Here is a 27,374-nt window from a genome sequence, read left to right as displayed (position 1 = left end):
TAGCATTCAGGGTCAAAAGTGCTGTGGGTCAGCAGTAACGATTTCGTCTGAGTATACTACTACGATGGATCACAATGCATTTCAACGGGCGCAGAACTGGCAAGGCAATATGATTTATTTATTTGTTTGATTGGTATTTTACGCCGTACTCAAAAATATTTCACTTATAGGACGGCGGCCAGCATTATGGGGGGGGGGGGGGGGGAGAGGGGGGTATGTGCTTGTCTGTGCGTGTGTGTGTGCGTATCTATGTAAATGAACAGAATGTCGGCTTGTTTCAGACGGATCAAATTGAGCCGGAAGCTTCCAGTTTGGCCGACTTTTTGACGGCTAACCCGCAAAGCTGTAACAGGGGTTTACAGAGCGACAGTGAGTGAAGAGAACAAGTGGATTATTAACCGGGGGACAAATGCCACCCGCGATATGTACCAGGGGCGAAGCAGCTTGTTTCAGCTGCCATTACTGACTGATAAAGAGCTTTTTAAATTCACATTATACGCTAAGCCTAGCGAAGGCTCGCCGAATTCCCGTAGGAAAACATCCCCCTGTCTCACTGCTTCTCGGTGAAAACATCGACAGAGAGTATAATTTGTTACAGTTGTGGAGAGCAGAGAAGAAAAAAACAGTTGTCGACAAACTGAATTTGCCCAGGAATACTATATAGCATCGCTTCTTGTCGCGAGTCTGGGCGAATTAGTGTCTGCTGTGATGTTGAAAGGAAACAGATATCTGTGAAGTGCTAGACAGGCCGTGAAACCAGCCGATTCTTTCCCTCAATAATATACTTAATTGCAAAAGGCTAACAGAGCCTCCAACGGTACGGCAATAGGCCTTCGTCTCATCATGTCCATATTGAAATGCAATAAAACAGATCGCAGCGTGGAAAGCCCACGGCTAAGAAGTGAACACTGTGTGTGTAATTAGCACGGCAGTGATACCGGCTTGGATATACCAGCTAACACGCCAGAGAAAGGTACAGAATAGCCGGGTGTCTAACTCTTGAGTGGATCTAAGCCGTACTCGACCAGGCTGATGTTGCCGGTGGTTTCTTTGCTGCAGGGCCGTTTGGCGATGGTTTGACTTGGGTTCAGGTGACCCGGCCGCGCCAGCTATAGTATATATAACACCGTGTCGGCTTACCGAGGACGGAGTGGAAAATCTTCCGTGCGTGGTATCACATACATGTGGACAGAGAAGAAGAAAAACACAACACCGTGTTGTTAGTACCTGATCGCCTCCAGGGAAATCAATTTAGCATACGCCGACTAATTTGGCTAATTGCTCCAAAATAAAACCACTGAATTCCAGGCACGCTATTTTGTGCAACAGGCTACAGTGATGCGCTAGTGGTCAGTGTTTGACGAGCACTTCGGGTGGCTAGGAAGGGACTGTTAGATGAAACTCTCCTCTTCGTAGGATTTATCCCAAAGGTAGGCTAACCCCGATACGCCGCTTACCTTTAAAGCATTTTGAAAAGGCTACTACGGCTGGAGTATCGACCGGAGCATGAGAGACGGACACGCGAAGCGCTTTTCCTGAAGCGTGTCCCAGGCCGAGAAAACCTGCGGTACAACGCTGTCACATGGCTCAACACCGTAACACGGATCAGGGAATCAGTTGGCGTTAACGGAGAAAGAATGATCACGGACAACAATAACAATGTCTTCGTTCACACAGCTGTGCTCTCTGTCCTGCTCTTGTGTGTCGTTGCCGATACTTATGGGCCAGAGACAACGTCGAAGGTTCGAGAAACAATATACGGACAAGTGCGTGGGTTTGTGACTAAACCCTTACCGGAGAAACAGGTGGAGAACTACCTGGGAATACCGTATGGACGACCTCCTACAGGTGACCTTCGGTTTGAGGTAAGTGTACGTAACCATGTCTCTGATGCACTCAACATTTATAACACGTAACATTCTCAGCAATTTATTTATTTTATTTTTTTTTTTTGATTGGTGTTTTACGCCGTACTCTAGAATGTTTCACTTATACGACGGCAGCCAGCATTATGGTGGGAGAAACCGGACCGACCCTTTGGGAAACCCACGGCGATCCGCAGGTTTCTCAGCAATAATTTCATAAATAAAATCTTTAGAAGACCTCACACATGTCGTCAACATTAACATTAACATCAACACTGATACTTATCCTTTGATTGCCATCTTTGACACACATGGGATTTTCATCATGTATAGCCGATGGTGATTTCCTTCTTTGTTTAATTTTTCTTCCGGTACCCACAAAACTGCCTGATTTATGATGTCAAAACATAAATCACTTGGGGCGTTGTACTGTTTGAGGCTATTTCGCCATGACATTGGAGTGCCGAAATAGTTTGTATCAAATGCGGTAAATGTAAGGAAATTGTTCCGAACTGTTTCAGCTTAACGATGCATAGTAGCAGTCTGTTAAACGAAACAGCTGTATGAACACCGAATCAGACTTGTACATTAGTTTGTGAAAAAATTTACGTCCCATAAATAGTGTAAACAATTTTTTAAATAATTGCTTCATGAAATTGCACGTTTGTAAAAAGCTTCATAATGTCAATGGCACCTCGCGTTACATTGTTACCCTTGTCTAGTTTTCTTTCTTCGAGATATACTCAGCAAGTTACACCCCAGGCATTGTTAAAGCCTTAGCGTCATACGAAGTAATCAGGTGGACAGGACACTTACATATTTAATTATATATACACTTGTAAATATACGATATTAGCATATCTACATTTAATTATATGCGAAGTTTCTTGTTTTGATCATGTCATCTTGTTACACTGGTCATAGACTGGATCACCTGGAGAAAAAAATTGACCTATTTCGTCAGGCTCAATTTAACGTGTTGGTATATATATGTATACCCACCTTAAAATCAGTTTACACTCAAGTGTTAGACACACTGTTCTCGGGTAGAGTAGGAATCATGGATCAGAATGCACGACCCCAACTCCTTACACGCATTCCCAACCATTCCACCTCCGGTAACAACCGTAATTGACGGCTCTTGAAAGGTTGACTTCGTAAATTAGGCTGCGCGTGCTCGAGCAATACAATCAAGACGTCTTGACTACCAACCACAAGGGTATCATGCTTCAGCTAAAGTTCCCCAGCGTAACGTACTCACTTGCATTTAAATTGATCTGTACATGTACGGACGTGTCGCTTCACTAAAATTTTCCAAAACTGAATCTCTTAAATTTGATATAGACCACACGTATATCTACTAGACCTACATGTGCAGGAATAATGGAAAATTCAGACATATTGCAGAGGTATACACTCTATAAAGTAACGCTGTGTTGAAATTATTTGAGGAAGACTAATGAAAACTTCGTTACTTTAGAAACTTGACAGGTTTGACAGCAGAAAGATTTTTTAAACAAACACCATACTGAAGGATACTTTATCGTCAAAAAACACTTTTCGCAATGAGTGTTCCTGTGTTTTAGATAAGCAATAAAGACACAGTTGCGGTACTGTGTCACGAGAGTATGTACGTGATCTAAAGGTTACATAAAGAGGAAATGTCAACATCAGTTATACCAAAACGGTGACACTAGTGGATAAGAAATACTTTGCATACTTCTGGCCAAGGCAATTAGTGGCCGATCTTAGTTTGGTACATTTGGAGTGACGGCAGTTATTATTGGCCTTGTTTAACAGTGCAGAGACTCAGTGTTCTGATATCGGTATCTTTAACGTATATACGTATAGCTGAGAAAACTGATCGTCCAGTTTCTGTGATGTAGCATTGACTATTTCTAACTGCACACTTATCCTGATTTACGACTTAAACAATATATCTCTTATAGTATACGCTGTGATGTGCTGCGCTCAACTGGCCTAGACTAGCTTAGCTTATATGGTATATCGTGTTCCACATTCGGTACAGTTCGATATCTCTTCATCTTTCGTGTCATTTCTAATTCCCTGCACTGACAAGATGTTTTTATCGCAACGAGCTGAACGGTAGATAAAATCGCAAATCGATCGCAGTCTCTTCATGAAGAATGAACAAAATGCACAGTTGTGGCTGTTGTATGTGAGGTTCGGCATCTTCTGTGGACAGTGACATGTGAATATTGGTGACCCGTTTATTCTTCAGGCTATAAAGAATAATACAGGGAGGGACCTTATGTTACTCCAAAGAAATGGAAAAACCGTGCCATAAGCCACAGTGCTTAGATGTTAGCACTTGTGATTGTGTATATATTTTGTGGAAACATAAGAAGACTCTTACTTCTATCTGAATGAATGAATTAGAACGATGAATGGGCTGGATGGTAAATATAATGGAGCAATTCACAGATTAAATCGTTTCTTTGCGGTTGCTTTCATCGTTTCTGTTACGTAATCCCATATTATATACTGTCATCACTTCATACAGATACAAGCATCCACATCGAAACATTATGTTTATAAATTAAGAAGTTGTTATAGATAAGAAATTTTCCCTTTTCCTGATTAAAAGCACAAACATCGAAACATCGCGTCTGTAACTTAAAAAGTCGGTTTAAACAATAATCCTGAGCAAACTTAGGAAGAAAGAAAACAAATGTTTGCTGGTGTTGATTGATTATGGACAACAATTTTGTACACAGTGTGTTCTCTTGTGATTTTCATCCAACATGTTTTGCTGAACAGTGCAGGCTTTACACATTCTCTTTTTACATTCCTCTTTCAACATTGTGTTTTTGAAATAAATGAATACAAAATAATATAAATTTGTATATTAATGTATTTTTTTAAAGCCGAATGTCGAGTGTGATGCTTTCTAAGCATTTTTTTAGTGTTTGAGTCCATTTAAAATCTTATCGACTGATATTGAATACAACTAATTTGTAGGTTAAACCATATAGGTTCATTCATTCTGTGGCCATGACCTTTAGCAAAGCCAACCAAACTCGTACATAAAGTAATGACGAACGTCTATCCTTGCCTAAAGCCAATATATCAACCACATCACATCTGAATCAAGCGCCCATTATGACAGTAAGGCCTATGTACTGGTGCGGTGTCTTTTTCTAGACATTTCAGCCTTCCTCGTTAGCTCATTCACCGGAAGTGTTGCTCTCGTGTCCGAAGTGACCAGTTGTCTCACGTCTCGGGCTCGAATCCGACTTCCGTCGGTTCAACTGCTTATGGACGTAAGTGCCGGAGTTTGTCAGATTATTGGCAATGGGGGGTTGGTGTTCATGGGCTCAGCACTGTTCTCACAGCCACTAAACCTCTCTGCCCGTTCCTAAAAGTGAAAAATACTATTTTCATTTGCGGTTTTAAACCCAAATCAGTAAAAAATAAATGAAAAGTAGAATCCGGATGTCCGAAATACCCCCTTTCCATCCTCCAACATTTCGAATAAGAAAAAAAGAAAACCAAAATAATAATTGGACTGTCATTATTATTAAGCACGTAGATGTTTAGATCATATAAAAGATATACACAAATTTTCAGGGCAAATTTGTGCAATACTTTATGAAAATAATGAACCGGTTGTAATTAACCTTTATCTGGCAAAAAGATGTATGTTAAGTTTCACAGACATAGGTTCAGTGCTTCAGGAAGAGTTGCATCTGAGTACATGGAAAAGCACTATTATGCACAGTCCTAAATGGGGGTGATCATTAAAATAATGACCCGATTGGGCGAAGATCCATGGACAAAATTGTCTAAGCAGACGGACGGACATCCATCAAAAAGTCGTTGTCGTCTTGAAATTAGGCCTATGGTTAATGGACCAACGTTAGAATTTGACCAACCGGGTTTATTATGTTAAAAGATATAGGACGTCCAAAATTTTACCCACCTCTCTCTGTAATGTGTGTGATTCTGTACATCTTTAAAACCTAATAAGGCACATGCACATGTAAACTTAATATCACGCTCCCTGCAGCTAAGATTGTCTCAATCTTGGTAATGTAATTACGGAGGTTAAGGTGAGTGCGACCAATCCGGAGAGAGGACAAATTATACATCTGGAACGTTCATATTCAAAGTAATACCACCGTTGAATTTTTTTCATCTATTTTATTGATTTTTGAAAAACCTGTCTTTGCCTAACAAGTTCAGTTTGCTGTTAGAAATGGGTATTCGACGATTACATGTTCACTTGATTGGCAGAAGTTGTGGTTCGCATGACTGATACTAGGTGTTACAGTATGCTCACACGACTGCTAACGGTTGTTAGACGGTGGCGTGTTTCCTGATGTTTACGTTAGGATATATATTATACATCTTTATAAGCACAGCGCAGCTCAGTAAATGTTAAGGAAAACCTTAACTGTGCACCGAAAGGCAATTCCAGACAACAAACTCATACTATTAGCATAACAGAATTTTTAGCGGTTAAGCTTCCTTCACTTGGGAGTTCTGCGTCGACAGTGGGCCATTTACAGTCAGTGTCGTCAAAAGAGTAAAGGCGTAATATTGATCTAGCCACCATTTAACCCCGGGGAAATCTCTGGTTGGCAATATGTCACTACACCTGTCTGTCCACAATCGGCTCCAAAAAAAATATGTTGTTTTTAGTGTCACGGCGAAGAAGTACACCTTGCTCGGTTGTGTGCGTGTTAATTAATAGCACAAAATGAACCTCAGTTCTGCTGCTGCATATTCATTATACCATTAAAAAAATATTATTGTTAAACTTAAGGGTAGAGGCACTTACAATAATATAGGCTACATCTCCCAGTCTCACAACCGCACAGGAATACGCAGTTATAGACATTGTAAATCATTTCAGGTTCCTGTCTTGTTGAATGTCATTTGTAGGAATACGCTGTTGATATATGTATGGTTTGTTCAATAGGAGAAACAGACACTCGGGTACCAGCCGTCAACGAAGACCTTAACAGTATACAATCCATGCATATCTCCTGTCTTCCCCGTAAACATGCCAGCCTGCGTGTTCCGAAAATAAGGCGTATGAATTATGGCGGGTCAAAAGGGTTGCCTTTCCACACAGAGGGCTTTCAAAAATATTAAGCCTTAGTTGCTAACCGCTTAATGTGGATCAGCACTGGAGCAACTTGAAGTCAGTTGCTTAAATGACGATGGCAAAGACGGCTGTGATGTTTGCTGGATCACTTTTGATGACACCCGACCATAGCAGTACGTGTGGTATATATTACAAGTGTAAGATCAACCCATGCATTTTATTTTCCCAGATATATATCAGTGTGATTATTAATACATGTATTTACAGCGTTTATCACTCACCAAGCAGTTATCAGTTACCATACTGGTTATAATATGTCAGTACATTATTGCCAACAAGTATTTATTATTTCGAGTTTTCCATAAATAGTAGGATTAGCCTAGAGAGCTGATTGTACCTCATCTCTTACATGCATTATATAAATAACACGTGGCACGCGACTCGGACAGCATCCACCGTCTTCGTGTAAGTGAAAAAATCTGATAACCGCGCTGAACACAAGTGAAAGAAGTAGACTAATTCATTTTATATATATATTTGATTGAAGCCTCACACCGTACCCATGAATATTTCACCTACACGGCGACAGCCAGTATTATAGGTGGGAGGAAACCGGGCGGATCCCAGGTGAACTTCGAGCGTCCATCCGTTGCTGCTAGGCCGGATAAGTAGCCTCCTGCGCTTGAACTCACAGCGATTGCTTTAGCGAGAGGATTCTAGGTCGTTGTAGTGCGCTAACACGGTAACCACTAGGCCATGGAATCTCCAAAAAATAAATAAATAGATAAATGAAAGCTGTGTCAATAGTATCAAGATCCATCTATCAAGAAATTCGCCAAGTAAAGTGACTAGATTGAATTCATTGCGTTTTTCATTCCTTTAATAGTTCGGGAATTAACTGAAAAGGAATATTTCATATTACGAAATTTCCGGTAGGCCTACTGGAGATCCACTCGTCAGCGCAAATAAGTTGAGAGACCCAAAGAAGTCTACCACCTACATCAGAAAACTTACCGGCTTAAACATAAAGCTGTTTACCCATAAAAGAAGAGCAATTATTGGTTGTTAATAGGATTTTTTGAGGAAAATACAGCTGACAGTAAAGTATTCCACGATCAAATTAAATTTCTCACTATGATTCTACTCATATTAATATCCAGGTAAGCATATTTGTATTCCAGCCCCTTTCATATAAACCCCTTATTTGGGTCAAAAAATAATGGGGAAATTCATGGAGTCCTAAGCCAAGACAAATTGAGACTGATTAAAACCCATGTTGACCAGTGCTATAATGGATACCGTATAAAGCTTTGCTATCTTTAGAAGGAACTTTTTGATTTATTTTATTTATTTATTTGATTGGTGTTTTACGCCGTACTCAAGAATATTTCACTTATACGATGGCGGCCAGCATTATGGTGGGTGGAAACCGGGCAAAGCCCGGGGGAAACCCACGACCATCCGCAGGTTGCTGGAAGACCTTCCCACTTACGTCCGGAGAGGAAGCCAGCATGAGCTGGACTTGAACTCACAGCGACCGCATTGGTGAGCGGCTCCTGAGTCATTACGATGCGCTAGCGCGCTAACCAACTGAGCCACGGAGGCCCCGGAACTTTTTGAACGAACTAGGTATTCTCTCTTTTAATACCAATACCAATCTTGAAAAGTCTCCGTTTTGCACAGATTAGGGTCACAGTACCTGCACTGAAGGGTAAATCCTCGTTGAAACAGAATGAATGTGCATGGCTACGTGTCTTTTGCATAATCTTAAAATCATTATGCAAACATTCCACCTTGTATATCAATATCTGCAGATTTTCTATGAGAGCGTATTATTTCCGAAAAGTGATTTAACCCTTTCATTGAAAATTCAGTTGCGTTGAAAATACGTTTCCTCTCTTTTATTTCACACAAAGAGGCGCGGTTTAAGAAAGTTAATCCATTAAAATCCATTACCATAGGATGGATGAAACCAGCATGCTGAGAGTAAACCAAGCATAAATCTTAGGCAAATAAATGAGGACGTTCTGTATGTGACGCACAAATTTTCAAGCGCAGAGCGAGCTCACTTTAAGCGATATCCATGGGTAATTGTTTCAGAACAGTGGAGACCGAGTGGTTTAGAAAATGCCATGTTCAAGGTTGAGACGCAACAATTACTTCGTGTGTTTCGAAGCGATTCGAAGACATTGGCTTTAACCCATGCAATTACGACCAGCCATAACTAATATTGAAGTTGTCTGAAGGTGAATCCAAGACAGTTGTCACTCGATACTCGAAAAGACAAAAATTGGTAACAGGGTGATTATCAATTGCCTCGGAACTGAAAAGAATGGCCCCCGAACATTACAAATCAGTGTCCTAGAACTCCAGGTTCTTTCACACTGGTAACTATGTGGTCAGAGCCATGGTTTACCAACAAGTTCAAAACCAAGCAAACCACATCAGTTACCAGCCAAGTGGAACAGGTTGATATCATCCAGGAATTTTGGCGTCACATCACCTTCTTTTCTGATGTTCACCAGAGGTAAGGAATTTTTGGGAACATTATTTCTGTAATCGTTTATTCATGGGTAAAAAGAGTTATCCCAACAGCCAGTATCGTTATTAGAGATGGAAAAACTTCCTGTGACGTCAGATCTCCTAAACTCTGATAGTATGGTCCGTAAAGCCTTAGAATTCAAACGTTTGAACTTCTGTAACTCCCTTCACAGAAATCTAAAAAATAAATCAAACAATATTTATGCATAGTTTTAAGTGGTCTATTTAGTGATGCCTACTTCGATTTTTAGAGGTTTTTTCCTTTAACCTCATTCTGTACCTCTCACCTTTACTTACATTAGCTATGGCCCAGTAAATCTCCGAATTTTCCACTGCTTTAATACAAAGCTTGAGTCTTTGTAATGTCTTCAAGTTTAACCAAAGCTCTAACGAAACGATCTTTTACACGCCAACCACGATGTTAGAAAAAGATAGAAGTCAGATTTCTTTTTATTATATTTTCCATAGTTTACACCATGAGGAAATAAACACTTCAGGCGGGTCTTTTCGGGTTAGGCTATGTGTTTATTAGTATGTTAGCAGGTCAAATGGGAATGAGCCAAATGGCCGCCATACAGACCAAACAGTTCGTACGCGGAAGTCAGTCTCTGACTCTCTGTTGTGCTCCAGTTTAAGATGATGTATTGCACCTGACAGATACCTGTAAATTGGCGTGATGAATGACGGTGGTGGAGCGTTAGTTATCTCAGACTGTAATAAGACTGCCACGACTAACTGTTAATTTACGGGTGTGAGGCAAATACCAGTTATAAACTCGCGAACAGTTTGTGAACGCCAATCGACATATAATCAAAGCCGCAAAGGCTGGATTCATATCCTTAGAGACTACAAAAGCTCAGAGCCTGGCTTCTCAGGATACGTTGTCAGTGCTGATCGATTACCTGATACAGTCGTTCTTACACCTCTTCTGCCATCTATCAAAAGTTCCTGTTTGCACGGTTTTGAACTGCCAAAAAATCTCATAAATATTAATGTTTTCAAATTTTTTACGCTTGCATTTTTAAATCATTTCTTTCCTAGGAAGTAAATGATAATTAACGCCACTGTCTTGCGATGTTTATATTACGAAGTTATAAACTGGTCTGTGTCTACTTATAAATTTAACTTGTTGGATTGTGACATTACAACACATTTTGAATTTATGTAATGTTTTTGCACTCGTGATCTTCGTCCTCTGGTCTCCTGTGGCATGCCTTTATTTCATTTTGTTCATTACATATGGGACGCCAGTACCCTGGCACTATAACAGTTCCTATCTGGAAGAAAAACTCTGTGAGTTATTAGGCAAATGGGCAAACTGTTATAAAAGTCTCAGTCTTATTTTGTTTTTAATTTGTTTTTGAAAATTGTTGGCCCTTGGAATCATTTTTAACATAATTTGTAAACGGTTTGGATTTGACTTGTGCACTGAAGCCTGTTAGTTGAAAGAGATTGCTTGCTTTGCAAGGCACTAATTTATGACACATTAGGTTATCAAGTAGTTTGCTTTTACAGATAATTCTTAATACTAGTGGAGCCCATTTGGCTGGACAGAGAGTGTTTCATGGGAACGTATTACACAGCGGTATGAAGTGAGCCCTCCTGAGTAATTTTTATTATGGTGATATTTTCGAACAAAAATGTGACACTGACAGTTTTACATCCGGCCGTATGTCAGCTATAAGTGGCGCTTGTTATAAAGAATAAACATTACATTTAGCAACAACTTGCATAGCTTGTACATAACTTTGCTCTAGATGCCATATACTTGCCATAGAATTAGACAAAAAGTTTCTTGGACGTTAAACTCTCGACATTCTTGAAGAAATAACAACTTTTTTTCATTTTTGATCATTCAACTGAGCACAATTAATACCCCAAAACTGATAAGAATGTGGCTATGACTTCAGCAAAATGTATGTTCTCTTCGAGGGAGGATATTTGGGATACTATATACACTTGTTTCTAAAAGTGTATTGAGTGGGTGGAGAGTTATTTTATTCTTAAATAAAACGCTTAAGATGTATGTTAACATAACCTCTTTTGTTGGGATTTTTTCTATCAAACTTTATTTACAGCCTCAATGTAAATATCCTATTTGGAATATGTCAAGAGCCATTGTATTAACTAAGAAGATTTCTTAGGATCTTAAACCTGAATGGTGGTTGGAACTGAAACTATTGTTAAAAGCCAATCATGCCAAACGGTTGATGGTACCTCAAATATTGTTTTGACAAGTGGTCTTGCTAACAGTTCTTTAACAACCTTTTCAGGATGAAATATTTTCTTGGGGTCAATGCATGCCAATGCTGAAGCATCATTTCGTGTGTATCAGTGGATATAAACCCACTCATGTCAACGTTTCTACTCTATATAATATATTTTGGTCATTTGGTACATCCCAAAGTTATCATTATAGCAAAAACACATAGCTTCACGGCGACTAGTTGGCCTGTGCCGCTATTCTCATGGAAACACCCATGTAGCATTCCACGACTGACACATTCCAAACATGAGAGGAAAACTCAGAGCATGGCAAGAAAAAGGCCCAGACAAGCATTCCATCTTTATCAACAAGTGTTGTGAGTAATACTTAGAAGATGCCAACATTTTTACTATTTATCGACCTACGTGCATGTCGGTTTTAAGGAAACGTACTACATTCCGATAAATATGATCAGAAGGTAAATTTCAAAATGGCTCTTATTGTAACATTGTGCCCAAGCGATGAAATGCAGTAATAGTCCCATAATGACAACATGTATTTAAAAATTTAAAAACAAATGTGGGGAAATTGATAACAAGGCCTTGCAAAGGTGAGAAATTCTGGAATTCAGTCACTTTGTGCGATTTGTTTTTTACACGCAGTTGTTTAAATTCAAACTCCTGCAATCGAGATTCTAACGAACTTGATTTACGCTTTCATTTCGAAACGTCATGTGACCGAACATATTATTTTGTCAAGTCAGAATATTCAGAATGCATTGTCACTGTGTGTATCTCGGATATGACGTGGTACTATGAGAGCTGCACAGTTCGTTCTGAGAGATGCATGCAACCTTGTTTTAAAATATTTCGTGAGCACTAGTTTCCTGGAAGAGGTAATAATAAGGACGACAGCCATTCATTGCAGGACAAAAGAGGCAGGCACGTGAAAAAACCGTTCCGAAGTCTTCGCTGTAGAGCGTAATGCTATTGAAGCCCATTACGGTCATCGCTTCGTCACGCGAACTGTTCTATACTTGAACAGGACAGAAACGCTATATTTACCGTTAGGTTTGCGCATCTCTGTCCTTTTAAAATACACGGGTCTAATTGTTATTTTGCCTTATCACGGTCTATCGAAGAGCACAGAGAACAACGCCATTTTAAAGTGAAATGTCGTGGTTCTCTGGCTTTAAGTGAACAGATAGATTGAGCGACAACTCGGCATCACAACATTTAAGTTATAAAACTTCGTTTTTCGGTTAATGTTTTTAACATATTCATTTAACAAGTTTATATTAATTATTTTCATTGAAAATCGAAATGGATGAACACATTATCCGAAATTTTTCACAGACAGTGGGGCGAAAAGAGACATTAAAATATTGCGCTGTCGCGTTGTTGTGTGGTCAAGTTGCTGTCTTTTCAACTATAATAAAACTAAAAAAACGTTAAACAAATGCGCCATGTTGCATTAAAATATAGCGAAAGCACAACAACGCAACAGTTTTTGCTGACAGGCCGAGTTGACGTATTCCCAGTGTTTCCAGTAGAAAAGCCACAATATATAGTAAATTCGCGTCGATGATAGGGGTAGTATGGTCATCGTGTTGAATTAGATCTCCACATCGGTTATATGGACAACTGCAATCAGAGCGCAACTAAGATACATATTTTATTATTGACAACTTGCTAACGGCAACCATATGAAGCCTCATTTCATATCCAGTGCATACCTTTATATGTCGCCGGCTGGTTGCAACGAGCGAAATTTTCCTTTAGTTGTGTTGGGTTTCAGCTAAGCGGTAAAAGGTAATTTTTATCATTGTATAAACTCTGATTTCATCGCCTTTTGATTTGTCTTCCAATTCTACTTGGCCGACCTTTGAGCTACACACATCTGTTATCATAGTATCATAATACCAAAGGTTGAAGCAAAAAAAAAAAAAAAAAAAGGAAAGAAGTAAACAATGACCTTTTCGCGGACTACCGAAGAGGTTTGGTACCATTGACGTACTTATGTAAAGTGCATGTATCTCAGGTGAACCAAATGAACTGCTGAATTTCTTAATAGTCGCGAGGTATGACTTTAAGGCAGTGTCTGTTTGTGAAAGATAATTAACGGTGTCCAGGTACTATAAATCCTAAGGCCACTATGTGTTTGAATAACAATATGAAGGTAAGGTTCTCATAAATTGATGTACTACCCATTAGTACTGTTAACTATGGATATTACACTGGTTTGACATTGAGTGCTTTTTCATTTTTCAGCCTCCGGAGCCTCCAAGAGCTTGGGCTCCTAACACACGAGATGCTAGACAGCTTTCCCCAGCCTGTCTTCAAATTTTGCAGACCCTAGAGTACATCCAGCAGCATCGCCCGCTGTTCAACATCACAAGCGAAGATTGCCTTTATCTTAATATCTACGTGCCTATAACAAAGGTCAATTCCTATCTTCATCAGAATGCGTTAGAGTGTCTTTATGACAAGTGTCATTAGCACTGATTATGTTTTATCTCCTAGCATCTGGCTAACCTCTTATTTAACACACGTCTACTGTTTGTCCGATTTGGTTTTCATAAGATGCCGTGATGGCAGCTCAGAACGGCTTTTTGGGGTTTATCAAATTATTTCATTCTTGTTTAAATTCCGTTAGACAATACAATATTCTAATCTATAGGCTTAATTTATCATATTTGTGATCCACTTGGAACTCAAGAATATTTCTCTTACGTGACGCCGGTAAGATGTGTTGATGGAAGTAACCGGATATCGTACGGAGAAAATTGCCGCGCTTCGCAAAGAAAAGGTTGTCTACAACCGGGTTCAAACTTCATACTTGATTCAACTTGGAAAAAGGCTTGTGGCGTGGTTTGTCACTAAGACAGCCAGCAGGATTCGTCAAACTGCTTCCTATATCCACATGTATCCAGGAAAGCAACGTTATCGACGTATCAATAAATAATTTATGTTTCAATGCTTCATGCGTAATGTATTCATCGGAGTGCGTAAAAAAGTTTGAAGAGAAACCCACTGCTTTGTTAACTCTGTACTTGTTAACCATGACAAATCTGGAACAAATCCTCTCTAGTGTTTTGTGTTTTGTAAACAACAAGTAAAACATTTAGTAAAACGCTATACGTTTTGTAACAATTAGGAATTGGTTAAATATTTGTTGGCCATATTTATATGTTTGTTTATACATTGTTCCATTATTTCCACTGATTGATTTGTTCAATGCCGAAAAGTAAAGATCATAAACTCACGAAACTCTCATAATTTTAAAGGCTAATCATGATGTCCAGCGAGAATTGTGGATGTGGTGAATAAATTATAAACACGTTTTAAGGGTTTAACCGATAGCAGATATCACCCATATGTGTAAATCTGCAATAAGTTTCATACACAACGTTTGTGTACTAAAATCGAAAGGAGGATGTGTTCTGTTGTAAGTTACTTCTTTGGCAAAGCCAAGATAAGCACTTTTGCCAGTCTACAACTAATTTATTTGTAGTAGTCGTACCATTTTACAGTTATTGAGTGCTATGGAGCCGTCTGGGTGACAACAAAATTTATCGGTATGTTTTGTAGGTTGAAAATGAGCCACTTTCCGTCCTTGTCTTCATCCATGGTGGCTCAAATATGGCGGGAATGGGAGCATTCTTTGACGGTGATGTACTGGCTGCACATGGAGATATCATAGTGATTACCTTCAACTACAGACTGGCAGCATTAGGTGAGAGTTGATGATTTCTCCTGTAATCTGGAAAAACCTAGTTAGTCAGTTGAATGCAAATTGGAGGAAACAAAGGAAACGTGTTTTGTTTCAGGATTAAGCTGCAAAATATGAAATAAATTTTATTTCGGCATTTTAGATCAAGACAATTAGATGCCTTTTCAGCTCACATAGGTATATTATTGTTACTGGTTTAATTTGGTTACAAAATGACTTACTATGTTTTACCTGATCTAACCAATCCTTCAACTAAACATTTTATCAACAAAAGCCTAGTATGTCAACAGCAGCGTGATAACTTCACTTTATTGCCTAACACATGAACAATTATCAGAGAAATAACACCAAGTGTAGTTTGAATACATAAAACAAGTGTTTTAACAAGATCATGATTTGCTGTGATTTCCAGCCAGAATTTTATCTTAGCCGTGGTAAATAAATCTACCAGTCTGAGACATTTTCGAGGAATAGCAGCAACTGCAGCTTGATTACATATTTAGGAATCACCCAAAGTGTTCAACAAGGTCATCATTGTTGTCATTTACTGGAATTTCCTGCCAGAATTTCCTCTTAGCAGCGGGGAATGAATCGGCCAGTTTCAGAATATTCTGGCGTTTCACGCTAGGAATTCCTCTTGGTTCATTCTGTGTTGGTGGTGTAAAGTCCAGTCTGAACTTGGGTTTAAGAAAGTCAACTTCCTGGTACATGTAGTCTCCTTCTCCTGCGCGTGAACCTTTACGAAATTCTGCCACTGATATGGAGCTGAGATGAGGTAGCGTTACGTTCTTGGACTTTCTATTACCGTGACCGTCCTCAAATTCATAAAAGTCATGGTATTGCATTGTGATTGGCTTGATCTTAGTTCCCGATTTGTCACACAAATCTACGAAGTCCTGGAAATTACAAATCTCGGGACATTTCTTCATTTTCCTTCCAATGCAGCCATGGACGCTGTCTGCACGCATAAAAGTGTGTCCCCTTTCAAAATACTTCATTGTGATACTTTGTGGGCTCCAGGGTTGATTGACACACCAACACAACACCGTGTAAGGGACCCAGTTTTTGTTTTGTCCCGTGCAGTTGTCTGCCCAGAATATCACAAAATCTGTCTCACAAAGGCACAAACACTTTATATACGTGGAGGCAATGTCAACTCCTAATCTACCCCTGATAGCCTCATGCCACAAAATAACAAAGTCACCGTCTTCTTTTACTGATGCAAATGTCTCATTGAAGACAACTAATCTGCTAACAAAGAAATGTTCTTTGATGGTCATTTTGGGAAGGAGGATAACCTTTTGCATATCTACAGTAAATATACTGGTGTTTTCCTTATCAACAGCACCATCGTGGTCTTCTCGATAATGGGTACAGAAATCGTGAAAACATCCTGACTGAATTGTCTTTAAAAAAGTTGTCCAATTTGTTGTGATCACATGACCAGAATTAGGTAATGTGATTGGTTTAACTCATATGAGAAATAATTTGACTTGCTATGTTTTTCCCTTTCAATTGATCCAGGTAAAGAGTGTGAAAGCGATTCCTGTTGAGAGCTTTTGATCTTGTAGAACCTAGTAAGTGACATGTAGTCGTACATTGATCTGGAAAAACCTAGCAAGACGAATTACTAGGTTTTCCCAGATGACTATGTGGTATTTTTCCACATGATATTGACTTACTAGGTTCTTCAAGATCAAAAATTCCCAACAGGAGGGACTTTCACACACTTTACCTGGATGAAATGAAAGAGAAAAACATAGCAAGTCCAGTTGTGGGCCTAACTCATTTTTCACCAAAATTTGACTTACTAGGTTTTTCCAGATGACAGGAGATTTGTCTGCTCAGGGAGAACATGATGTATGCTGGAATACTTAAGATCCCGTGACGATATATCACGTGACCTAGTGAAGGAGTCTAGGGCTTAAAATGTCTTTCGCCTTAGTTGTCGTCAAAAAAGTCCGCGTTGCATTCCAATAGTCTGAGTTAATGTCCAGTAAAGGCTATTAAATATCCTAATCATCGATTGCACGATGTTTTCTTTTTCTGTGTGTTATATGCCATTGATTAGGCGATCACATTTATCTAGATAATATTGACCAGTCGCATTAAGAGCTATGGTCACTTATTTTAGTCTTACCCTTAGTATGTTTTAAACACAATCACTGTTATTTTATTTTAGGATTCTTCGGAACAGGCCGACCAGAATTTCCAGGAAACTATGGTCTTCTTGACCAAGTAATGCTACTACGATGGGTAAATGAAAACATAGGCTTTTTCAATGGCGATCCTGCTAAAGTAACGGTGATGGGACACAGTGCTGGATCCTTCAACGTGGGACTTCATATTCTCTCTCCTATGACGAAAGGTAATACAGAATTTACGCATTTGAGAAGGCCGATTTTGTTTATATGAACAAGATTTAAGAATGTGTTACTTTGCTTAAGGGTTATGTCTTGACTCCCATTCAGTGCTCCCTAAATGTAAAATAATTCAACACACTTTTCCCCAGAAAGTATCGAATTTACTAACAAATCACGATTTAGTTATTCTGACAGATCTGTTATGTTTCTAGACACCTTCTCTATAAGCCAGAGAAAATGTTATTCCCGGCTTTGGCCCGTAGGGACCATCTCAATTGTTCAACATATCTTCAAACGTTGTGGTAATAACTATTGATTTTTGTGGTCATTTTTCATTGCTCCTGGCATCTTTTCGATTCGTATTCTGAACAAAACCCCGACTTTGCCCCCAACAGCTGACGCATTATCAGCTCAACAGGTGTCATAGTTTACTGGCACTTAACCACCATTCTTCGGCTTTCTCTCAAAATCCCGGACACAGCGGATGGATAAGAGACAGGCGCACCTTGCATTCGACCAGTGAGGGTTTTATTAAGGCGACGCTAATCTCGAGTTGGACCTAAACATTGTAATGTCGTGCATGGTCGATGGGTTTATCTTGGGGCAAACGTAGTGTTCGTATTTTCACATGCAACGCTCTTCTTAAAGCAATCGCTCAAACCGTCTATTCAGTTCCTCATTCAAACCAGACGTGTAATTAATAAAAAGAAAACATAGACATTGTAACAAGACCATAGTGCCTCAAGTACTTTATTCGGTTTGAGATCAGTAAGTTAAAGTGTGCTTTTTTCTGAGATCAAACTAAGACAAACTTAAACGTTCAGCTACTGAGGCTGGTTGCACAAAGCGGTTTCGAAATGAAAACTTAAAATCTTGATGTACTACAGAGTTTATACACAAAGGGGTTTCACATTTCATATTTTGACATAAGACAAAACTGGCTTCGTGTGGAATGGGCTCTAGTAGGTAACATATCAGACAGATGAAAAAGAGTTAATCGGCCAGAATTAGCAGAGGATACGTCATTTTTATTAGGGTTCCTATAGGTTCTAGTTTCCTACTTAATAAATGTGATATAAAGAGGATTTCATAAGAAGAAGGGTTTATCCTATAGCTGTTAACAAGCCATCCCAACTTTAATTTCTCTTTCTTCTGTCTTGTAATAGGTTTATTTCGAGCCGCAATTTGCCTGAGCGGCTCGCCGCTGTCACCTGTCGCCGTACGACGATCTTCCAACGACGCTTTGTCCTTCGTCCAACATATCGCCCGTTCTTTAGGATGCACTGATACCGATCTCACTGGAATGAAAGAATGCCTTAAAGCAGTGCCTCAAGTCGCCTTAATGAAAGACTTCCCGGTAATAGCTCAACTCTTTGTGATTTCTTTGTCGTTTTGATCAACGTTATATTGAAGGTACATTGTGTATATGTTATTGTTTTCTAACCTGAAGGTAAAAACGTTCTAGACACTTGATCGTTGTTTATAACTGATGCATGTTTTTTTTGTGTGTGCACTTTTCATTACTAATCAAATTTGAACATGTCCTATCCACTGTTCCTCTTTTATCAGGAAATTTACGTGAGCGGCTATCATTTCCCGACTATTGTGGACAATATATATATCAGTAAAGAGCCAGCAGAGCTGTTCCAGAACGCGGACCTAAACGTAGATGTCGTCGTTACGGGGGTTACGAAAGACGAAGGAGTGACATTTGGTAAGATAATATTGGGACTAAGGGTGAACTGAGTAGATTATATGTTTGAAAAGTATGTTAATGCACTATCAGAAGATCCCACAGGTTTACAGGTCTACACATTGCACAATTGTTAGGTGAAATTTTTCGAAAGATTTGCACAGATTTTATAACTGTCAACGGTTTCCTTCAACCGTCGTATAGATGAAATATTCTTCAGTACGGCGTAAAACAGTACTGAAATAAATATAACTTTAAAAAAAATGAATGCGTTTGATGGATTTGAAAGTGTACCTCTGATAAATCTAGACAATTTTTTTTCTATTAAAATATTCAAACGTTGTCATACAAAAGACTAAAGCATTTATAGTAAAACAAGAGTTGGCCAATGGTTATAACCGGTGAAATCCAGCCTCTTGTCACTTTCCCTTAGTTAGAATTTTATTCTAACTGTTCATGCAAATGTTTAAATGATTGAACAGAATTAGGTAAAAAATCAGAAGTTTTAGCCTTGACATTATTTGACACGTTCTTTGATTTCTTGAGATCAGAAACTAAAGAAGTTTACCTTTATTTTATGATAAGGCAGAACATATTATAATTATTATTATTAAATCGGTTAGGACTTGTTTCCAATCCCGTTGTGTATAACGCAATAAAATATGTTCAATTCTATCTCAAATCTCTAAGGTAATGAAATCAATTTTAAGCATGCGTCTATCTTCACACTAATTTATGGAAATTAAGCAAGGGTTTATCGATACTGAGTAAGCTGGAATTTATCAGGACAAATATTGATGATTTATATATCTATGTCATTAATGGCCTATGGAAACAGGTGTTTGATTTTTTTTAAGAGATAGCTGACTACTCTTCCTGCTTTGAACTAATCCAAAGATAGATTTGTCCATAATGGCCCATCTATGCCTAGAGGTAGGGCTATAGTTTTGTGCTGTAGCGGAAGCTATCTTATAACTATTTCATTTTTTTTTAATTTATCATGAAAACGACCATTTATCGAAAAGGTATAGATTTTTTAAAATTTATAAGTCACGATTTCAAATAAACGTGTTTGGTACAGCAAGAGAGTAGTCCACAACGGGAGACAAAACACTGAAGCGTACATTTAAACCTGTTCACATTTAAAAGATTGTTGTGCCGATCCCTTACGACATAAGATTCATATAGCAACATGTAGCTAGAGGTTAATTGGCATTAATTTCCTGACAAGTTGCGAAACATTCGGGAAGACTCGTGAATGATTCGTGAAAAGGGCTAATAAGCTACAAGAAAATTGGGACTATTTTTAACTCTATGGTAAATTCGCATTCATTCGCAAGTTCCTACTCTGCCTTAATCGGCTGATTTTGGGAACCGCTACGACATAGCAATGATTACTTACCTTTACGATTGCAACCGACACATTCGAGAATAATAACGAAGTTTAAAGAAGGCTTGTGAATCAATATGAAAAACCACGAATGTAAGCACGATTACATTACGACGTCAATTCCTAACGGTGCAGCAAAAATGGTCTAAATGTGAACAGGGCTTTCCTCGTTCTTGATGTTTTAACATCCAAACCTGTCACTTTAATGTTGGGGATGAAAGATCAGAATTTAAGAGTGTATGAAGTTTCCCATCTTTATACGTGGGTTGCTTAATACATGGGAAAACTAGGTGACAATAGCACTAGTGTACACCTAATTGTAATGTAACTAGTTGTATTGATTGTTTGTAAAGTTATCGATTGGTTTGTTTGTATTATATTTTCTGTTCTAATTGGTTTCAGTCAACAAAGCGGAGAAATTCCACGACCTAGAAGCCACCTTGAAACGGTTTAAGGCAGTACCAAAACACTCTAAGCTTTTTGGTAAGTGTAACAATTACAGTTTGTTACAGTTTGAGGGTAACGAAATGGTTATTCGGTTTTCATGCATGCATCACTACAATGTTTGCTATGAAGATGACTGAAAATGTCACAAAGTTTTACCTCCCATGGAAATTGATGTTTCTAAAATCATGATAGGACGATAAAATGTCGTTATCATGGTTGTTCCTTGAGAGTCGTACTGGTTTTGGGAAATGCTTATAACTGCCGCTGTGTTATGAACTATGTTTAGTATGTAGGTGTAGTATATTACAACACTTTTTCTTGTACAATTTACAATGTTCTAAACATCACTAATCTTATATATTGGTCGTAAGAAGTTACGTACGTCCGCCAGGGCAAGTATCCCCTTTCGGAGATTTCACTGAGTTTTATTTCAGTGTGTTAACTGTATGTTCGTAAACATTTCAAATCCCAGCTTTATTGTCTAAGAATTCTTTACTTTTCAACTAAGGTTAGCTTTCCATGTCTTGAGGTGGTAATTTAACCGCAGGGGGGGCGTCATGTGTGCTTTAACTTAGGTCCTAATCAGCATTTTGTAATATATCGTTTAAGTAATTAATTAGATCGTCGTGATGGTTTTATGCCTGTATGTACTGTTTACAGCCATCATTAAACACGAGTATACACACTGGCAAAACGAACCGAACAACACAGCACAAGCTAAACTCTACGCCCAGGTAATAAAGTTTTGCGTCTTTATAACATTGTTCTGTAAAGTATGGGTTTACCTTTGTTTTATATCAGTCGTGCGTTGAAGGAATGTATCCCTATTATGTTTTATTATCGTAGAATCGTAGGGCCTTATACTTTCTCGATTTGCCTGACATCATGTGGACAGGCTGGAGGAAGAATTTTGGAATTCTTCGTAATAGAATTGTTCCAAATTGTTGCCATCGAGGAATTATGTTAATATGTACCTTACTCAGTTTGTTTTTGCACGTGTTTGTCTACATTGTTTAGCAAAACGTTTGGATGTTAGGTGCAGTTGAAGTAACTAACGTTACTGACGTCTTTACTTTGAAGCACTTTGCGTGTTGTAAAGCACATCCGCCTTAAAAATGTAAATTATACTGGAAAGCTTTTCATAACTGGAAACGCATCTCACTTTTTGTACTCGATATTCTATATTTCACTTTCCTGCCTCGGTATATCTATATAGTAATTCTTCCCATTTAACTTTCTGCAGAAAAACTATTAATCATTTTGTACTTTGGCACTAATAGACGTCCAGTGGTATTATGACTGCAGCTGCCCATCCGGCTGGAATATGGTATTTAACGTAAACAGTGCCAGTGCAAAAACCTCTCACCAAGAAACCGTACTATAATGTTTGAAAGACCATACTAATTCATGTCGAAAGATTGTTTCCTGTGCCATCCTTCTTTGCAACTTAAGTGGGATCAAGACATGCCATCATGGCGTTACTAAACTATGAACTCAGCGGCTTTTGTTCTAGGGGCATCCGTGGCTGAATGCTTAGTGTGGCAGCACAGCACAATACACATGAACATCTCAGCATGTCGGCTACTTTGAGTTCAAGTCCAACTCATAGTGGCTACCATTCCGGCCATATGTGGGAAGGTCTGCCAGCAATCTGTGGATGGTCGTTGGCATCCCCTGGCTCTGATCGCTTTCTTTCCTCCATAATGATGACCGTTGTCTACATGCAAATAATTAATGGAAATTAAACATCCTAAAACCTGTCTTACAAATGTTCTGTAAATGTGGTTTAACGGTGCTTTTTGGTATTGTAGGCGTTTGGTGATGCGGTATTTAACGCCCCACTAGCGCGCATGGCAGACCTGCTGGTGGGCAGAAACGCCACGGTGTATGTCTACAGATTCGAGTATCGCTCGTCTCTGGATCCCCGTCCTCTGGCATTAGGTAAACATTCAAATGAAAAGGAAATGATGTAATTAAAGGAGGGTGGTGAAAGGGATCTAGGCATACGAGAAAACAGTTTCCGCCTAGTTCAAGCCGTTTGTATTTAAATTTTGTTTGCTACATTTATGGCATTTGAATTGAGGGTTTTTTGGCTCTAGCTTCTAGGAATTTGCCTGGGGTTGTCCCATTTGTGCTGCGATTTTTAGTGTGTTACTTGACAGTAAGAAGTCAATGATTAATATTTTCTCTTGGGATGGCGGGTGGGGGATTTAGAAACTTTTAGCTGACCAAATGTAAAGTTTTTCTCTATAGTAGAGTCATATGGCTTAGACGTGTATCGTTCAGAGCGTGACATGTATATGTGGGCTTGTATGTGGGGTGACGTACGGGAGTGATTCCACAGCAGGCTGATCTCAGAATTAACAAACATCTATCCGTGGTACTCCTTTACTGTGTAACGCCTTGTGGAAGACCCCAGATACGACGCTCTACCAATTCATCGGATACTCACACCGGGCCGGCTTGAACTCGTGCTGTATGGATTACTTAGTGAAAGAGTCCCAATAATGACAAAGGCTTAACATGACCCGAAGGTACTCGAATCTCCGAGGCAGACATTTTAAAGGAGCAGAAAACATAAAAACATGCCAAAATCAGATGAAAGAGCTTGAAATCTTATTTGCAAGTATGGTCTTTATTTTTTTCTCGACATTTTTCAGGAGTAACGAGCATTGGAAAATATTTTTGTATGGTGGATATTTGGGACCACAATTTGGTATATATCGTCTTTGCTTAATAATGTTCTAAATAAGGATATGATGCATATGTAATAAATTTATTTGAATGTAAATGTGTTGTTTATAATTTATGCCAAGGGGTGACCCCAAATACAAAAGTTTTTTAAGTGTTTTTTTCTGTTTAAATAAAAATGGAAAAAATATTGAAGACCATATTCACAACTAACTTTTGGCACTCTTTCATTTGAACTTCATATAATTTTTATGTTTTCTCCACTCGTGGTTTTCTCTTTAACCAATCGGGGTTCGCAACTCGGTAAAAATAGCGAATTAATGTCGTCTTCTTAAGAATTGCTTAGTATTATACAATCAGTTACATGTGCTTTAACCGGCCCGGATAGCACAGTTGGTAGAGCGTCCGCTTCGGGACCGGTAGATCCAGGATCAGTCCTAAGACTTTAAAAGAGGAAGGTGCAGCTTCCTCGCTTGGCGTTCAGCATGAAGGGGATAGTGCAAGGGGAGACTGGTTCACCCGTATAATGGCTTGGGCGGGGCGGCTTAATTGCCTTCGGTAAGTCCTCTCAGTGAAGCAGCACTAGATAAAAGAGCGGTGGCAATCCATCCTGCAACAAGGAGGCACATTACACGTATATGCACCCTAAGGATTCCTTCGTCGTCACATGACTGAAAAATTGTTGAGTACGACGTTAAACCCCAAGCACTCACTCACTCACATGTGCTTTTACTCAAAAGGAAAGCTACTTTGTGCACATGCTCTATATATCGCCCACTGTTTCATGTTAACTGGAAGATCACCAGTGGTGATCAGGTGTGCCACATATGGCGTATTCCAACCAAACTGGACGTTTCCGGGTCAACAGACTCATTGTCAATTAAAACAATGCAATGCTCAACGCGACCTCCAAAGAAGTAAGAAAGCATAGAAAGTAAGAAATTAAGACGGATTCCAGCAAAGAGATGCAGTCAACAGTTTTAAGTTATGATGCAAAGACGAATGAATTAAGTTCGTGTCTGATGTGTTGGTCTTAGTGCTACATGAAACAGGGAGAAAAATAGTCTTGTACAGACCCGCACGTTTTCTGCCAAATGTCACATATGCATACCCTAACCCGAATCAATCAGATTATATTAATAATGTTGAAGTATTTTTTGTTTTTTTTGTTTTTTGTTATTCACCTTTACAGGTGTTCCACATGGGGCTGACTTGTTTTTTCTCTTTGGTTGTCCGTTCAGTGGACACCCGAAATACTCTTACACTGAAGCTGACAGATCTATGAGTCACTATTACATGGATATGGTGGGCAATATTGTCAAGGACGGGTGAGCCCAAATTTTTTTTCTTCCTGTAGCCTATAGCACCATAAAATATTAAAATTAACATCCAAAAGTAACACCACAACCAATGGATCAATTAATGATAGCCAGTGAATTAGTGGATATGCAACACAAACGTTTCCATCGACTTCTCTTATAAAGAAGATCTAACCTGACGTTCAGTATGGCTACCATGGCTACTATTCTCAATATATTATGTCTGTTCCTAGCATTAGAAATAACAAATGGGTCATACGTATATGTATCTATACGATTATGAACACGCATAAGCAAGGTACAGTCAAGTCATAAGTCATTATGATATATCTTTTGAACCCGTATCGGCCTAACTAAGCACTTTTATCAAGCAGTGATCGAGTACGTATTGCTTGTCGTATCTACTGGATTGTCGTTTCACATCTGAAGTACTTATTTTGCAGGAAGGCAACCTATCCAGTAAACATGTCGGACCCATCTTCTGTTCGCTCTGCACCAACATACAGTCCCACGCAGCAGCAGTTTATCCGTTTTCATGAGAACGAGGGTGAGCCTAGAATCGATCTCGGTAACAACTTCCGAACGAGAAAAATATACCTTTGGAACAAGCTATTACCATTTCTGGATGAGACTTTTACAAACGAGTCCACGGAAACAGGTACATCAGTTGAAGTGGAGACTGACAATATTTTCGTCATTCTGTTTGGGGTATTTCTTGCTACAACAATAATCCAAATTGTGGCGTTAGCCGGATGTTGTATCTTACTTCGAAGGCGTCGATAATTTCTATCAACGGGACATTACTCAGTGATGTTACTCAGTGTCAAACATGTACTAAACAATAATTTTTAATGTTTTTGTAACCTCAAAATATTACTCAAATCTTTGTTTATTATTTCTACTCTTGTACAGGAAGTTGTAAAATAAAGCATTTGTATATATATACATACACAGATATTCTCTGCTAATGAATGCCTGTCCTTTTAGTAGCTTTAATTTACAAGTATTTTTATTGTGTCTCATTATGTGCAACACTACAGCGACTTGCATAGACTTTTAGACGTCTCCGGAAGCTTTGGGAATTGCGAATCTTAGTTCAAACCGCTTACCACTAAAACTATGTCCAAAATCCCAAATTCCCAAATAACCTTGGCCCATTTCTAAAGAGCCACCGTATAGGCTTGTTACATGGCAACAAATATTAAATTTTGTCATGCAATTTACATTTAGCTTAGCGTAAGACAGATTCGTATAGCTGAGATAGTTTATATTTAAAGTCAAGCCAGTGACTACGGTGTCGTTCCCCATTTGTCCACATCATACAATCGGTGAAAGATGGAAATTAATGGGTACTGATGATAATCCAGCTATTTATTCTTTTGACGTCCTTGATCCATTAACACAAAGCTGCCTTAACCCGAGATCATCTTAACTGCCATGGCAACACATTTTATAACATATAAGGCGATGGTGGGTACGATTACCTTATGCTTATGGTACGAATCCCTATCCTCAGCTCTGCATTTCAAATGGAATCACAAACACTTGAGGCAGATTTCAACTTAAATTTCTACGGCTTAACCATTTTTGATACCCCGGCTATGCAGTACACCCATAAGAATTCATCATGAAGAAACTTTGTATCAGTCATCAGTCATCATTTACTTTTATTTCTTGGATTCCATACATTTGGCCTTTTTGGGTTGAAAAATACTGAACAAAAACTACGTAAGCTCAACCGGATAAAGAGGGTGATTGGAGCCGAACCGACAATTAAGTATGCTCCCTTCACGTCTTCTCTCTTTGCAGGATTTTATTTGTCGTCACGATATCTAAACAGGGACATAGAAACTGTTTCTTAGCACTGCGAATTAAATAAAAGGTAAAGACATAAAATGTGTACCAAAAATACATTACTTTGCTTTTGAAGACGTTCATAAGGTGCAATAGAAACACATAATATACACTATTCGCGTTACAAAAGAACATGAAGAATGAAGGTCGTCATTCTATGTCATGTAAGGAGAAAGTGGAAAGTATAAATTACTGGGAA

The 27,374-nt window shown here is 38.8% G+C and overlaps 1 protein-coding gene across 1 annotated transcript; it reads left to right on the top strand.

The window, feature by feature from the left end:
• Positions 1-1,404: 1,404 nt before the first annotated feature.
• On the top strand, positions 1,405-26,231 carry LOC135471672 (cholinesterase 1-like). The gene is made up of 11 exons (XM_064750983.1): positions 1,405-1,865; positions 13,957-14,127; positions 15,277-15,421; positions 17,601-17,786; positions 18,948-19,138; positions 19,351-19,495; positions 21,267-21,347; positions 21,972-22,045; positions 23,123-23,252; positions 25,195-25,330; positions 25,765-26,231. Exons 1-11 carry the CDS (start codon positions 1,638-1,640, stop codon positions 26,102-26,104), a joined length of 1,827 nt encoding a protein of 608 aa, XP_064607053.1. The 5' UTR covers positions 1,405-1,637; the 3' UTR covers positions 26,105-26,231.
• The last annotated feature ends 1,143 nt before the right edge of the window (positions 26,232-27,374 follow it).

Source organism: Liolophura sinensis, chromosome 7 (assembly GCF_032854445.1).
Source record: "Liolophura sinensis isolate JHLJ2023 chromosome 7, CUHK_Ljap_v2, whole genome shotgun sequence".
Taxonomy (NCBI): Eukaryota; Metazoa; Mollusca; class Polyplacophora; order Chitonida; family Chitonidae; genus Liolophura; species Liolophura sinensis.
Note: the sequence above shows the minus strand (reverse complement) of the source record. Positions and strands in the feature narration are given on the sequence as shown.

Excerpts from the sequence above, each read along its gene's own strand:
- LOC135471672 (XM_064750983.1), top strand. The coding sequence starts at position 1,638 with ATGATCACGGACAACAATAACAATGTCTTCGTTCACACAGCTGTGCTC. Across the intron at positions 19,496-21,266 it reads AGACGAAGGAGTGACATTTG|TCAACAAAGCGGAGAAATTC; the intron begins GTAAGATAATAT and ends AATTGGTTTCAG. Across the intron at positions 25,331-25,764 it reads GGCAATATTGTCAAGGACGG|GAAGGCAACCTATCCAGTAA; the intron begins GTGAGCCCAAAT and ends CTTATTTTGCAG.